Genomic DNA, 15319 nt, shown 5'->3' on the forward strand with positions numbered 1-15319 from the left:
AATACAAATAAGATATAAACATACATAAAATAACATTTGACATAAGTTCTTATATCAACAGATCTGTGTTAAAGTGTAGGATTTGTCTACAGCAAATTACTGAACTAGCACGAATAAATAATTTTATTTCATTGGTATAATGTGTTTATAATATCGTTAGATGTTAAATTCGCTGACAGCAACGTTAATAACAAGGATTGCGACGTCGTGGATCTGAAATAAATTAAAACTTTATTGAAATAAAACTAAGCAAGGTACCTATTATGTACTTATAAAAGCTATCGAAAATGGGGTACTATGGTGATGCGACATAACGGGGTGTCGTCGTAGCTGTGCTAGCACTACCATCTACTGCTATAATTGATGATTACCAGTATTTACGATGATAAAAATCTTATTCCAAACTTTTTTTTCTGTGTTCAAAACTTTTAGAATTAACTATAACAAAAGTTTAATACAAAATACGCAGTGACAACCGTAAAAATAGGTGAAAATGTATGATGGCAAAGATGAAGAACCTAGATACTATCAACACAATGTTTCATACAAAATTTACATAGTAAAAAACTCCACGAACAAATAATACCATAGTAAAAAAAAATGGAAAGTCTTTAGTCTAGCAGTGGGCAGGGGCTGATGATGATGATGATGGAAAAAAAACCGGATTCCAGCACAGAATTAAGAACGTACAGAATCCTCATTCAGCCATTATTGTATGCAGTGTAGTGTGCCCTGCGGACCTGCTCACTATACACCCGCCTAATGTTGCTAGCTCACAAACTTTCTCATTTTCCCATTTTATGGTAAACGTTTAGAACATTAGAGGTCATCATCATCATCATCATCACATCAACCGATAGACGTCCACTGCTGGACATAGGTCTTTTGTAGGGAGTTCCAAGTTCCACGATTCTGAGCCGCTTGGATCCAACGGCTACCTGCGACGCGCTTAATGTCGTCTGTCCACCTCGTTGGGGGTCGACCAACGCTGCGCTTACCAGTACGGGGCTGCCCTTCCAGCACCTTGGGACCCCAACGTCCATCATTTTACATTAGAGGTAATTACTTTCAACTGCTAAATGGTATGAGGGGACTAACCCGTAACCGTTTGTTCGAGAAATACTACTCAAGTGGAGTGGTTTTCTTATTTCCGTGGAGCACCTTAATCTTCAATATTATTCTTTTCTTGTGTGGTCGTTGATGTAATATAGACAGACAGACAGATCATAAAGAGGCCTGCACAGATAACGTGTTCGGTGTTACCGATAAATGGTATATATAGGGACATGTACTTACCTTTGTTTTAAGAGTTCAACCAAAGGGGTCCATTTCTTAGAAAATAATATATCCTTATTGCTACGCCATTTGTCGTTTATTAGATCGGCAGTGGATGCATTTACAACTTTCAGAAATCGGCATTTATCTGCAACAAAGTAGATGGATTATAACTTATAATATGTTCTAATTACAGCGCCCTCACAGGGTTGTAACCCTTGCATTTTAACTTAATTTTTTTTTAAATAAGGAATCTAGATAACATTTTGATGATATTCTAACTAATAAAATAAAAAAAAACCTTGCTATGGCCGTGCGAATTTTTTTTAATAGTAAGATATATATAATATTATCTGCTGATAAAATTACATATATCTAAGTTTCCCGCGGAATTTCAAAAAATTGCATTTTTTATCTTTGCATGGCTTGTCCGTTTAATTCTGGTGAAATTTAGCATAGACAGTTTGCATACTTGAGACGGTCATCAATAGCCTGCTACAGTCTTCGCCGAACTGAAGGCCTCTTCTAGTGGGAAGTTTTCATAGTAACTACGCTGACCTTTCCGAGAGCACGAAAAACACAAACGGTCCTCCACCGTTTTCATTCAGCCGCTACCTTTTAAGGCCACTGCGCTAATTGGTACGCGTTCTCCACTCCAGAACACGCCGTCCCCAACGGCTATAGGTTCTACGACTACGACAGACATGACCCCGCTCACCGCGACTTGAGCCCACTTATTCTTCAAGATAATGTACGAATAAATTATTGATATTTTCTCTTTTACCCGTGTACGCGTCCACAAGCAGTTGTTCGAAGAAGTTTGGCACAAAGGAGTTGAGGCAACGCTGCACTTCGTACAGCGACGAGTTCATCTTCCGAGCGTGCTGGAGCGTCTTGATCTCCACTATCGAAAGCAGGCTCTCTTGCATTGTTTCGTTGAAGCTGTCACGTTGGATATAAAATTAACACGTTGACGTTAAACAGGCTCTCCGTACTCGTAACATTCAAAATATGTTCATTGTTGAGTCAACGTCTCCTGAGGATACTCCGGTGTCAGAGCGAAACGTGTTTGAGTGGAGTATAAGGATTGAAGAAATTATAAATTACACCGGACAGATTCTCCTGCTCTTCGCGGAGTAAACATACTTTTACATTTATTCGTGTTTATTATTCGATGACAATAACATATGTGTACAAAGGAGTGCCATACTATGTACACATATGTCGGCCACCCGACAGAGCAACGAATGGGTGGGGAGTGCGGAGTTTCCTCTGCTCTTTATGCCTGCGCAAGGCTTTGCTGATCGTCAAATATCTGACTCTAGGTTTAGGTATATTTTGAACTGCTTGGGTTTTTACGTGATTTTATATAGACTCGGAGGATTTTTGGCGGTAGCTAATGGAACGTACAGGACCGCCTGGTGCAGGATGCAGTGCGCGGCGGCGACCTCATCTGGCAACTGGAGGCGGCACGTGTCCACGGTGCGGAAGTGCCGCACGTCCTGGAAGTTGTGCACCAGGAAGCGGAAGTCGCTGCGCAGCCGCGCCACCCGCTCCGCCGGGTCCGCCAGGCAGTGCTCCGTTATGTCTATCATCTGTCAACACCCGCACTGAGCCATAAACGCGAAACCATCTTTTTGTTAATTATTATGTGTTTGTTAAAGAACATTAGCTTAGATGCCGTCGCATTTGTGCCGTGCCGTCTTGGCCCGAGCCGCATTTGGCGTTTTATATCAGAGTGCCATACGCTAAAGTTCTGTTTGCTGACTTTGGCAGAAAATGTTTTTTCCTACTTGATCCTACTATGCTACTATCGATATTTTAGTAGGGATTCAGAACGTTGGAGCCTTTATTATAAATCAGGACGCAATGAACCCAACACTTCGGGTGATGAAAAATAGTGTCTATTTTACGTTCGTTTATCTACTCACATTTTTCATTTAAATTTTTCTTTAACTTGTCTTTATTATTTATATTCGTATTAATTATTATACTTTAATAATAAAACAATTCAAAAGTCCGAAACGTCGAGCCGAGTCGAGCTCCTCCCTCCTCGCGTTTCACCCTTCCCCCCGATGTCGACCTTGGGGTTTTTCTCGTAGCGAGATTCGCGCTGGCCCTATCTCCCCGGTGCCGCTGTTGTTACTGTCTTTGCAAAAAGAAGGTTATAAATTAAAACCACTGAGCAGAAAACTGGCATGTCAATCATTGTCGACCCCTGGGAGGTCATATAGTACCTATAAGGTACCGTCGATTTAAGCCCTACGTAGGTAAATGTTCACTTACCTCTTGCAAAGTAATCACATAATTAGTGAAATCATGAAAATATTTGATCTTATAGAACTTGATGACCGCGCCGCGCAACGTCTTGGCCATCTCCGTGTTCATGATGTGCACCAGGTCGAGGAACGTGTCCACGACGTGCAGGGACGTGTTCTTGAGCTGGTCGTAGCTCACGCGGCCTTTCAGGAAGAGACTCCTTGCCACGTCGTACGCTTCGTTGACCAGGTAGTACTTTTGGTCTAACTTGAGCGCCCCCTTTGTACACTGCAAGATAATAAATAAATAAATATACTACGACAATGCACACATCTAGCACCAATGTAAGCGCAGCTTGTGTTAATGACACTAAATTGACTGAGGAATAAAATACATAAATATATATTAAATGCAGATAAACACTCTGACACTGAAAAACATTTATGTTCAAAACAGAAACATTTTCCAGTTGTCGGAATTGAACCCACGGCCTTGGACTCAGAAAGCAGGGTTGCTGCCCACTGGGCCAATGGACCGTCGAGATGTAAAAGGAGTAAAACAAGACGATAAACGGTGATAACCTAATGGCTAAGACCTAAACCTAAGACCTCGACTTAAAGTTCGGGGGGCCAAGTTTAAATCGCGGAACGCACAGCGAACTCTCTAGGTTCTGTGCGTTTTAAGCAAAGAATTAACGGTGAAGGAAAACATAGTGAGGAAACCGACATGCCTGAGAGTTCTGCATAATGTTCTCAATTGCGTGTGAAGTACACCAATCCGCACTTGGCCAGCTTGGTGGACTACGGCCTAAACCCTTCACATTTGGGCCGGTAATGAGTTGACACGCTGATGATGAAAGAAGACGAAATTGCTTGTGATTTCTCAAGATTATTACTCTTCGTCCACTTACACTAACCGTTTATCGTTCACGTTGATCACAACCCATGTTACTCTACGGTCTTTCAACTAACTCTTTGCAAATTATTTTAATACTTGTGGTTATACATCAGAAACATTGTATAAGATACGTGTAGGTATAATAACACTGTAAAAATAATGTATCTACTTACCTCTCGAAAACAAAAAAACAATAATACACATAATGCCACACTGCTTAATTTATTTACAAAGCCACTCATTTTCTCACACCTCGACAGTTACCTAAGTTAAAATTTAACGTAATTATCTTTTTCAAATATTCAGTGAGTAAAGTAAGCGTTTCGGAAATAAACATATAATATGCATGATTGAAAAGCAAATTGAGTTATACAAAGTACGCGGTCGCGCACTTTTGTTAGTTTGACCAATTCTTAGGGAATTAAGTCGGACAGTTTATCTGTGACGTGTGTCGTGTTGTGTTGTGTGCGAGTAGGTACACCGGTTAGATCTTTGAGATCCCATACATACCCCTACCCCAATATGCGGGTGGAATTGATTTGGATTCATCCCGATAACGTCGAAAATCTTGTTCTGTATTGTGTACCCAAAAACAAACATATCCTTCGATACTTTCTTTGACTACAGCGATTTAAATAAAAAAAGTTAATTACTAATTTCACTTACCTCGAAAGCGGCTGGAGTGCTTCGAAATCGCAATCAAGCCTCTTATTACCATATCAGTCTTAAGTATTTTAAAATGATATTTCTATATTATATAATATGTATGTAAACATATATATATATATATATATATATATATGTTTTGACCTTTTGTCCGCGACAAATCCCGTGTGAACCGTCAGTTTTCGGGTAACAATAAGTATCATGTCGTAGGTACACAACTTTTATGGATCATCAATAGTTTTCTCGGGTTATTTTATTGCAATTTTCTCTTTATCTGTAATTTTTAGAAAAAGCTCTCTGGTTGGACAAAATGGTTAACTCTGTCTGTTATATTCGGAACCTATTGGGTACAATCAAACAAACAAAATAATCTTTAATCTTTATAATACCTTAATGATACCCAATGAATTAAAATTCAATTGTAAAATGTATAGGTAATGATGCCGTAGTTGTGCTCGGCTCACACCGCGGAATTTTATCTTTAGCATTTTTATACCCGTCGTAACTTCTCAGCGATAGGTCCAATTTAAATAAATTAAACAGGAATTTATAGGTAGATACTTTTTCTAAAGATCTATATTATAGGATCATTATAGGATTCAATTGTACCAGTTTTTTGAACAAAAAGCGGTTTTTGTGACTTTAGTAGTTTATAGTCAAAGTCAAAGTCAAAAATATCTTTATTTAAGTAGGCCTTTAGGTGGCACTTTTAATGCGTACATAAGAATCACACGGTAGTGAGATGATGGCGATAACCACATTCGTAAAATTAAAACTAAAGCTACGAGGGTTCCAAACGCGTCCTGGTCTAAGAAGAAGCCCACAACAAACTTAGCCGGGTGTTTTTTTTTTTGTTATCACCATCTCACAATGTCATTCTAAATTATTAGAAGAGTAACCTGGTTAGAGCAATAATTTACACCCAAGCTTTTTTATCGATTACTTAGTCCTTTATACTATAATAGGACTTTTCTATAAGCTTACGTTTAATACAAACTTTGAACTTTTTAAGAGACATCTCCAAAGTTGAGTTAATTTATAGTAAAGACATATAGCCGCGCGCACTTTTTGTTTACATAATAATAATAATAACTTTAATCTTTTATTAGTTATAATTTTCGGACATCTTTAACATAGAGATATATCTCAGCCAATTTACAGAAAAACAATGAAATATAAACTTAAACCTTCCTCATGAGTCGCTGTCAATTTTTATGTTTAAACAACAATGCTTTATGCGATGGGAGTAAACTCCTTGTTTCGGCCGGTAAAGACACTGTCGATTCTACAATTTTATATACAAAATAGATTTTAAAAATCTCTTAAGAATGCTATGCAGTATTCCGGTGTATTATTTTTATTAATCTCCTATTCTCGTGTCGTCTAGAGCCTAGGTGTTTGAAGGTCCCGGAACAAAATTTATGAAGAAAATATGGACACAATACTAAACATATGACGTGAGTATACGTGAACGTTTTATAGTCATGTTATAATTAATACAATTATTTATAATTGCGTGTGCTCGATACTGGCACGACTCATGCGTATTTACATGCGCTTTACCATCATCTGCGTCAGGTGCATACCGATATCACGGATGTTATCCATCTCCGAAACCGCAACCGAATGATATGATAGTGGATGGATTAAGCAGATGGTCCGCCTGATGCTTATTGGAAAACATCGCTTATAAGCAAAGCAACATTTCGCAGGGCCAGCAAGGAACACGTGCTGCCACTAGCCAGTGTCCAACAACCTGGAACGTAGGTGTTAAGCCTCATATGCCTGTAAGAACAGCGGCACCCACGTCCTACAGACCGGAACACAGCATTGCAACAATGCTGCTAAGCGGCAGAAATAATCGTGGTTTTAGTACTATCCTTGAGTGACAGGTGTTGTTATTCAAATGTTGCCTCTAAGAGATTGCTTTGCATGCCTACATTTTTTAATTCATTATTATTTTTGTTGTGTTATCTGTATTATTTTACGTCTTGCGTGCAATGAACTGTTTCTTCTTCTACTACTTCCCCGTACGAGCTCTGTCACAAAAAGCTAGGTAAAACTTATGAATGTAGGCGCCTGTCATGTAAATGCATGGTCTTCTTAGGTTGGCAGTGAGAACCAACGGAGGCTGCGGGTCTTGAGGCAGCGTCTCCGTTTTCGGGCTGTGTTCGTGGGTAAGCTGTACTTAACCGGTATTGAACTTTTAGCGCTATGGCGCTCTAGTCGTTAGCTCGATGTCTTCTGTGGTCACTTTGTGTGGCGCCATCTAGTTTGGGAACGTTAGAGAACGTCACAACATCATTATTTGGCGCCCGACGTGGGACCTGTTCCAAACGTGCACCCAATTTGGGAACTAATTGAAACGAGCTAAATTATAGGACGATTCACCCACTGTTTTAAAAGTTGACTGGCTTCTTTAAAATTTTTGTGTTTTGTGAAAACAAATAATAATACGCGGCACCCTATGTAAGAATGCTATGCTATATAGCTATAACAGCCAATTTTAGTTTTGATTAGGTACTTGGTACAGTTAAGATTATCTGTCATAGTAAGGGTTACTTGTATCTACATCGCATCGCCCTACTGCTCCTTACAATATTACGTGGAGTGTTGTGGATTACATAGTACATAATATAATACGCTTTTATAATATGATTCCTAAGGTGATTTTGAACCTGCCAATGCACAAGTTTAAAGAATTTGTTAAAACACATTTATTACAGCGAGGTTACTATACAATTGATGAATTTTTTAATGACAAGGTTGCTTGGAAGCATCCGGCTCCGCTTTCAGCTCTCACAAGATAGAAAAATGAATGTTAAAATGCAAAATGTAAATTGTTGATGTTGAAAAAGAGCAACTGCTGAGTTTCTTGCCGGCTTCTTCTCGATAGAATCTGCCTTCCGAACCGGTGGTAGAATCACTACAAACAGACAGACTTGACGTTTCAAAAGTGCTTATATTAGGCCTACTTGAAATAAATGAATATTGAATTTGAATTTTTGAATTTGAATTAATACGTACATAATGTCTTTTTTTCTGTCTCAAATAAGTAACATAAAATAAAACGTACCTCGTGTAGGGTCTGATAACAATATATAAACGAAATACTTATATCATAATAATTAACCTAAATACTTTACATACTTATATAACTTAACTCCTTATTCTAATTTACCAATAACAATTTGAACATACAAACATTCACACAAACATATCAACATTCACAAACTTACATTTACGATCGTACCTACCGGTGTAATTCAACAATAGTCCATACCGATCTCGCAGTTGAAACGCCCAAACTGCCGACTGGGATTATGACGTCGTCGTTCGCATGTAGGTAGTCGGTACACTAACCGCGTGCCGGCAGTTCGCTATTGGATTCGTGCCCCAGTCGTGTCGCTCAATGTAAAACGAATGTTATGGTATTTCTTATCGGCTCTAAACAATATTGTAAATATCGGAGTAAAGTGATTCTTAACTTCAAGTGTGTTTAACATTTAAAGCAAACCTAAACATCATCGGAAGATCATAACTCACAACGCATTGCCCCCCTAAACTTACACTAGTCACATTTTAGTGATTATACACCACTGTAGCAATAATGGGTTAACATATTCCTCCGATGCATAGTATTTTAAAACAATCATTGTATAGGTACTTACAGGTGTTTTGTGACAATACAGGAATACTAGTAGTAAAAAAATAAAAATATTGAAATCAATTCATTGATTGTCAATCAATTAATCATTTTATTAAATATTAATAATATGGTATACAAATTTATATTACATAATAGTTCTTGTAACATAAATTGCCATCGACGCCGACTCCTCAGTATATAACAACAATAATATAATAGCCGATAATAGCGATGGTTTGGGTAAACGCTTGAGCATTGCTTCACCTGAAAATAAAACAAACTCCATTATCTATGTGTAGGTACTGTCCATCTTTTAACCCTGCGCTTTTAATGCAAACAAGATAAGAACTTTACAGGTTTTGTCGTTAATCTATAATCCATATTCATTTAGTCTACATTATAAATGGTCGTGCGTGGTCCAGCAAAACTTGAAAGGTGATAAAGTTGTGATTTTTTTTTTGTGTGTACATGTCCAATTTTTTTACAATTTTTGTTTAAATTCATCCATATGTATATGAAATATACGTATAGAAAGTAATATAGCTGAAGAGGTACGCGGACTAATCGCAGCAAAACCGCTATTTTTTTTTAATATTTTATGCATCGTGCCTTATTAATAACGACCCACCCTGTTAATTAATGTATTCATTTAAGTCTTAAACGTCTTAACAATAAAAACACGCGGTGCTAGTCAATACCAAATAAAGTCAAATGTTTTTTTATTCAAATAGGCATATAGATGATATAGATGGCAGTTTTAATGCACGTTGATAACATACAGAATGTGTACACAGTAACGAGCTACATTCGTCAACTTGAAACTATAGCTTCGAGGGTTCCAAAAGCGCCCTGGTCTAAGAAGAAGCCCACAACAACCTTAGCCGGGTATTTTTACCTGTGGCCTCAGTCCTTGTGCAGGAACTTGTTGAAGGCGCCGTACGAGGACTCCAGGTCGAACACCAACTGCCGCACTTGCGCCTCGCTCAGCTCGTCCGACGCCGACATCTCCGACAGCTTGTCCAGCCACTCTTGCACCTATGGGAGAACAGCTTTTGAACTATCTTCCAATTGAAGGACGTTATCGCTTAGCCTAATCTCGCGGATGATTGCAAATTGAACATAAAGAAATCTTGTACACGATTAACATTGAAGCATCAAAACCACTCCACTTTAGTAGTGTTTGTCGAAAAGGCGGTTAGTCAATTTATTCCATTTACCAGTTGAAAGTTATTATTTTACATGTAATGTTCAAAATTCAAAAATCATTTATTTCAAGTATGCCTAATATAAACACTTATGAAACTAAGTATGTGGGTTTGTAGTGACTCTACCACCGGTTCGAAAGGCAGATTCTACCGAGAAGACGGCAAGCGCTCGGCAATTGCTGTTTTCTAAACGTTTTCTATAAAATGCTTGTGAGTTAGCAGGTGTGAAGTGAGATGTGCGCGGGGCGTTTTCACTGTTTTGGACACAATGCACTGCATGTAATAATGGCTGAGCGAGGGTTCTGTATTTCCTTAATTCTAGGGGACAACGGTAGCAGTGTCGGATCACCTTCAGCTTGCCCTCGAAGTCCTCGGGCAGCATCTCCAGGCGGTCCATGGTGTCGCGAAGGTCGCGCAGCTCGGGCTGGATCATGTCCATGGCGCGGAACTCCAGCCGCAACTTGTCCATCAGCGTGATGAAGAGCTGCACCACAACACTCACAATTTACTCTGACTGAAGCTAAATATTGGATAGAAGCAGGCGTTACTTTGCGGAATTCCATGATAATATCAGGAGATGTTGACTTTGTTAAGTAACAATTATTCATTTTAAAGTCAACATCTCCTGAGGATGCTCCGGTTGCGGAGCGAAACTTGCGTAGAGGGTACATTGCCGAAGATCTGTTTGGTGTGGAGTATAAGGATTGCAGAATATTTAGTATAGCAAATTAAAATTTTCATAATAACGACTGAAGGTAGTTACGAAAAATCTTTAAACAAATGTTCAAAACTTGTGTTTATGCTGACTTTATTTATTTCATTTTTGATTCCATATTTACTTTATTCATTTATTTATATTCTTATTATTTATTCATTCTTTTTCTTCAGACACTTTTCATGACAGAATAATTAAACCTAATGCGTAGCTTTTTAAAAAAATCTTAATATCCTTTAACTATATCCTATCCTATCTATTCCCGTAACACATACAATTAACAACGAAACATTAACAATCACATTGAACTGATAATATTTTTCTTTTTATACTACGACCAAAGTAAGCGTCGCTTGTGTTATGGGTATTAAGATAACTGATGAATAATTTTATGAATAATATACATAAATACTTATAATATAGATATAAACACCCAGACACTGAAAAACATTCATGTTCATCACAAAAACATTTTCCATTTTCCAGTTGTGGGAATCGAACCCACGGCCTTGGACTCAGAAAGCAGGGCCGCTGTCCACTGCGCCACTCGGCCGTCAGACTATCCTATTCTATCCTATCCTACTGATATGACATTGAGGATGCATAGGGCGCCCGTTATTGGTGCTTCTTTTAATGAATCTTAAATTTTTTTATATGTTTATTTATTTGTTGTTATTTAATCGCTTTAGTAACAGAATTAAATTGTATATTTATTATTATATTTTTAAAACCAATTTTATAAAATCAAAAGATCATATTAAAAAACAAGATTGAGCCTTTAGTAGAAGTAGAATTTATATTACTTTAGTAGAAGTATTTAACTTAAAGTGTCAAATTTCATGAGAAAAATATTTGCTGTTGAAAGAATTAATTGATTTCCGTCCTAGATAAATACTCTTTGATATCGTTTTCAGAAAATACCAAAGACTTACAAACAGAATTCTTATATCTTGGTGTATAAAATATAGCTTTGAAAAAACAAACAAAACATGTTAATAATTAACAATAAAAACACTTACTGAAACAATCTCAGCAATGTATTTGTTGGTGTTCCCTTTGTCATCCTTGATAAGGTTTGGCTTGTTCTCGCGTATCCTCTCCAAAGCTGCTGGGCAATCTAACTGTATTCAAAACAAACAGTTTCAACGTTTTGTCATTCCTTACTTATAGTAGGACAAAGAAGGGTGACAAAATGGGATAAAAATATTGGCAAGGGACATTGTCTTAAGGCTGGCATGCTGTGAAATGATTGTAAAGGATTTGTTTAGCATTCTTGAGGGTGGATTTATGTTGTGGTTGGGATTGTATGAGGAAGATGTAATCACCATAAGTTTGAAATATCTAAATGCTTTCAATCAATGTTTGATTTCCTTTTAATTTGTGGATTATTATCTAGAAGAGTGCACTTCAACACCAGATGTGTTTTATTATGCTAGTATATACTAATTAATAAGGTGGGACCTATAAATAAAGAATAGAATATGTGCAGAAGCACAGAAGTTCTTCCTTACATAACTTTGTTATATCCTCCTCTACCTTAAATAAACTAGTAGAGAATGTATTTAAGTTGACAAAGGAATCAGATGAGGAGTTTGTTGCTGGCATACCAGTAGAGCATTATCTTAATTACCTGGACCTGAATGAAAAGTATATTACTTTTTCAATTACCCTAAAATGCATTTAGCACATACCTCCCCTCCAATGACACTTGGGTCAGTTGAATTTAACATTTTAAGGGTCAAACCAACACTTACCCTGAATTTGGTAACAAAGGACTCAATAGTAGGAAAGTCATCCCCTTGCACCTGCTTGAAGGCCACTCGGTACTGGACCAGCAGGCGACTGCATGCTGCAGTGTACTCCTGTGCCCGCACACAGTCTCTCATGTAAGCTTTTTCCAGGTGCTGGAGGGTACTGACAACAGCATACAACTCAGCCATATTGTCATGCCTGAAACACATTCATCATTATTAACCATCACAGGCTCAATAAGTGCCATTCTGAAAGGTGTGGTAGTTGATGTATTACAGGCTCATGATGCTTAACACCTACTCTTCCGATTAGTGGACAAAGCAAGTGGCATTTTGCAGGATGTGTCTCTGCAAAATGCTGCTCTGTTTACAGGCAATGGGATCCCACTAATGCTTTATTAAGTTTTGTGATGGCAATGTCGTGGAACCAATTAACATGTTCTTCAAGCCAGGCATGACAGTGACAGGATTTAAAACCTCTCAACTCAATTATTCAAAATTAACAGCAAAAAGTGATTTAGCAATTTAAATAAAGCATCTAGATCCAAATAAAATCTTGTATTTAATAGCTGGTACTGCTGATAATATTTGAGAAAAAACTATTGCTCTGATACATGTCAATATACAAAGTATCACTAATACCTAGCTTGGAACAATGGCAAAAATATGTTTGAGCTATTCAAGTTTGTATATTTTTATATATTTTGGGAATTCCCAAAACGCGCACAAGCGACCCAGCACCGAAAAAATGCACAGTAGTTTTTTTCTTGAGATCAATGATAATAAATTTTGCTTACTTTTCACGTTCTCTGGCATTTCTGTAAAGTTTCACTTCTTCGTACAGTTCTGGCCTTGTGTCTGGAGAATATGACGTAGAGTTAATACACACAAATAAAAATTTAACCATAGGGTAAGCTTAACCCTATAGGGTAACTGTATATAGAAGAAATTGTAATCAATAAAGGATACGAAGTTGTGACTAAATACCTTGCATGATAAGTTTTTTCCTGAAATAAATATTATTCTATTCCCTGTGGTGACCAAACACTTGGTAGTAATTACAAACTGTGTGAGCACTGTTTTGTTTAAGGATTATAAAATATCAATCCTCACTCGAAATCACAACGAATTTAAAACGAAAACAACAAAATTCTTCAACATAGGTACCTATTTTGCTAATTGGTTTGACAATGACGTTTTGGACACTGACATTACTTGAGTTAGACACTGACATTGACCATTTTTGTCATAGACAATAATTATTGATTATCCAAGTGTGGGGAAAAATGTAATTTCCACCACCGCTCTGCAGTAATATTATGTAAAGTTAAAATAAAAGTTATACTACACAATTTTATAGTATCATCATCCTTGATTTTGTTTTCAAATTTTCCACAGCTGGCCATTTCGATTTTGTATATAAGAGAGGTGAAAGGAGCATTACCCTAGTCAAATGCAAAACTTAGAGATTCGAATACGAATTCTCGGAAACACGAAGGAATGTCCAAATGCAGCTTTTCAAAGCTATCCAGTTGCGATTTATTATTTAGTGGTTTGACCCGACAACATAACACCACAACTTAGTAAGGTCTTGCTGTGGTTGATGGTATTTTTATACACTTTATTGTCCACCAAAACATAATACAAAGTGTAACTAGAATAACTCGATGACTTTGATCCTTTGCACTATAGTTAACAAATTCCAGGTATCATAATTGTTATATACACCTACCTACTTATTATTATAAGTAATTATTATTGTTTACACAAAAGATTTATTCAGATGATTTTGTTATTTTTTGTTGATGAGCTTAATATTTTATTTGACATTTTTTAGACATGACGTAATGTTTCAACATGGCGGATGACGCGAGCTTCCCCGCCCCGATCCCGCGCTCCGCAAGTTGTAGTTTCTTCGGAATCGGTTGGGCAACGTAACTGCCACTCGTCTCGAATGATTTCACATTGCGAGATTGCGATGAATGAAAATATTAATCTCGGTGAATAGTCGCATCAAAGTTTACACATAAAAACTGTTTTCTAGACCTAAAGTGTTTGTGCATGTGAGTTTTAAAGGTGGATTCGTGGTAATTGAGTGATATCCAGTTCTACCTTTACTATCGTGAACTACTCATGTTTACGTGCTGATACTCGGCAAACAGCGAATGCTTGGACCTCTCCAGTTTTCCAGGTCGCCCTTTAATGGGATCTTGTTAAACAGGTCAGTTACTTTTGGCTATTATTTTGTGAACAATTTTGTATTTGAACTTTTGGTAACTTATCGTTGCCTTGAGTTTATGAATTTTCCAATATACTTTATTGTATTAACGTTATACACTTAGTCTGTATTATGATGTTTACGCGAATTGCAACGTGTTTATATTTTTCTTATTGGAATGTTACTGAGCAACCGCTATGTATTTAGTTACTGGTATGAACCGTCGTTCGGTTATTCGGTAGGACTGACTGGGCGCGGCGACTGTGGCCTACTTTTTTTATGGAGTACTATGCTAAGAGACTCTTTGCCATAATCATGTTTTTATACACTAAACATATTTCATGGCTTGAACTTATCTAGGCAGATATATCATTAGAGGTATGTTTTTTTCATTAACTTACAGTATTAAGTTTACATTTCAAAAGCAATAAATTTACCTGCCTTACATTTCCTTAAAGTGCATTATATTTGTAAGTTTATACAGGAAAAAGGTGGTCAAGGATTTCTATTTATATCTTAAATACATATTATAATTATTATCAGTGAGAAATATGCTGTTTTAAATTAAAAAAATAATTAAAGGATAATGAAATGTTATACTGAAAAGAAGCAATAATTAACTTACTTATACAAAATAGAATATTGTTACACAAAACTTTACCTCCTAATGTAGATTAGAGGTTA

At 37.1% G+C, this 15319-nt stretch overlaps 3 protein-coding genes across 5 annotated transcripts in view; 1 reads left to right on the forward strand and 2 right to left on the reverse strand.

Annotated features, from left to right (window-relative positions):
- Window positions 1-128: 128 nt before the first annotated feature.
- Window positions 129-4700, reverse strand: LOC120625042. Its single transcript, XM_039891985.1, has 6 exons — window positions 4605-4700; window positions 3562-3822; window positions 2686-2870; window positions 2060-2217; window positions 1297-1423; window positions 129-213 (listed from the first exon to the last, which is right to left on the reverse strand). The coding sequence occupies exons 1-6, from the start codon at window positions 4671-4673 to the stop codon at window positions 129-131; spliced, it is 885 nt and encodes a 294-aa protein (XP_039747919.1). The 5' UTR covers window positions 4674-4700.
- Window positions 4701-8817: 4117 nt separating this feature from the next.
- Window positions 8818-13601, reverse strand: LOC120623406 (vacuolar protein sorting-associated protein 28 homolog). The gene is made up of 7 exons (XM_039889428.1): window positions 13405-13601; window positions 13215-13275; window positions 12421-12616; window positions 11686-11787; window positions 10301-10435; window positions 9642-9781; window positions 8818-9010 (listed from the first exon to the last, which is right to left on the reverse strand). Exons 1-6 carry the CDS (start codon window positions 13409-13411, stop codon window positions 9650-9652), a joined length of 633 nt encoding a protein of 210 aa, XP_039745362.1. The 5' UTR covers window positions 13412-13601; the 3' UTR covers window positions 8818-9010; window positions 9642-9649.
- A 745-nt stretch (window positions 13602-14346) lies between these two features.
- Window positions 14347-15319, forward strand: part of LOC120637568 (protein 4.1 homolog) — a 91086-nt gene continuing 90113 nt past the window's right edge. For all 3 annotated transcript variants that reach the window (XM_039909408.1, XM_039909423.1, XM_039909431.1), the window contains exon 1: window positions 14347-14638. The gene's annotated coding sequence lies outside the window, so the exon portion shown is untranslated. The remainder of the gene's footprint in view (window positions 14639-15319) is intronic.

The sequence above is a fragment of the Pararge aegeria genome, chromosome 1, assembly GCF_905163445.1.
Source record: "Pararge aegeria chromosome 1, ilParAegt1.1, whole genome shotgun sequence".
NCBI classification, from domain to species: Eukaryota; Metazoa; Arthropoda; class Insecta; order Lepidoptera; family Nymphalidae; genus Pararge; species Pararge aegeria.

What these genes read in the sequence shown, in the direction of transcription:
- LOC120625042 (XM_039891985.1), bottom strand. Translation starts at nt 4,673, where the DNA reads ATGAGTGGCTTTGTAAATAAATTAAGCAGTGTGGCATTATGTGTATTA. An exon ending in TGTTTTTTTGTTTTCGAGAG is followed by an intron (nt 3,823 to 4,604) that starts GTAAGTAGATAC and finishes ATTATCTTGCAG; the next exon opens with TGTACAAAGGGGGCGCTCAA. An exon ending in GTTGAACTCTTAAAACAAAG is followed by an intron (nt 214 to 1,296) that starts GTAAGTACATGT and finishes AATTTATTTCAG; the next exon opens with ATCCACGACGTCGCAATCCT.
- LOC120623406 (XM_039889428.1), bottom strand. An exon ending in AATGCCAGAGAACGTGAAAA is followed by an intron (nt 12,617 to 13,214) that starts GTAAGCAAAATT and finishes AATGTGTTTCAG; the next exon opens with GCATGACAATATGGCTGAGT. An exon ending in ACTTCGAGGGCAAGCTGAAG is followed by an intron (nt 9,782 to 10,300) that starts GTGATCCGACAC and finishes GTTCTCCCATAG; the next exon opens with GTGCAAGAGTGGCTGGACAA.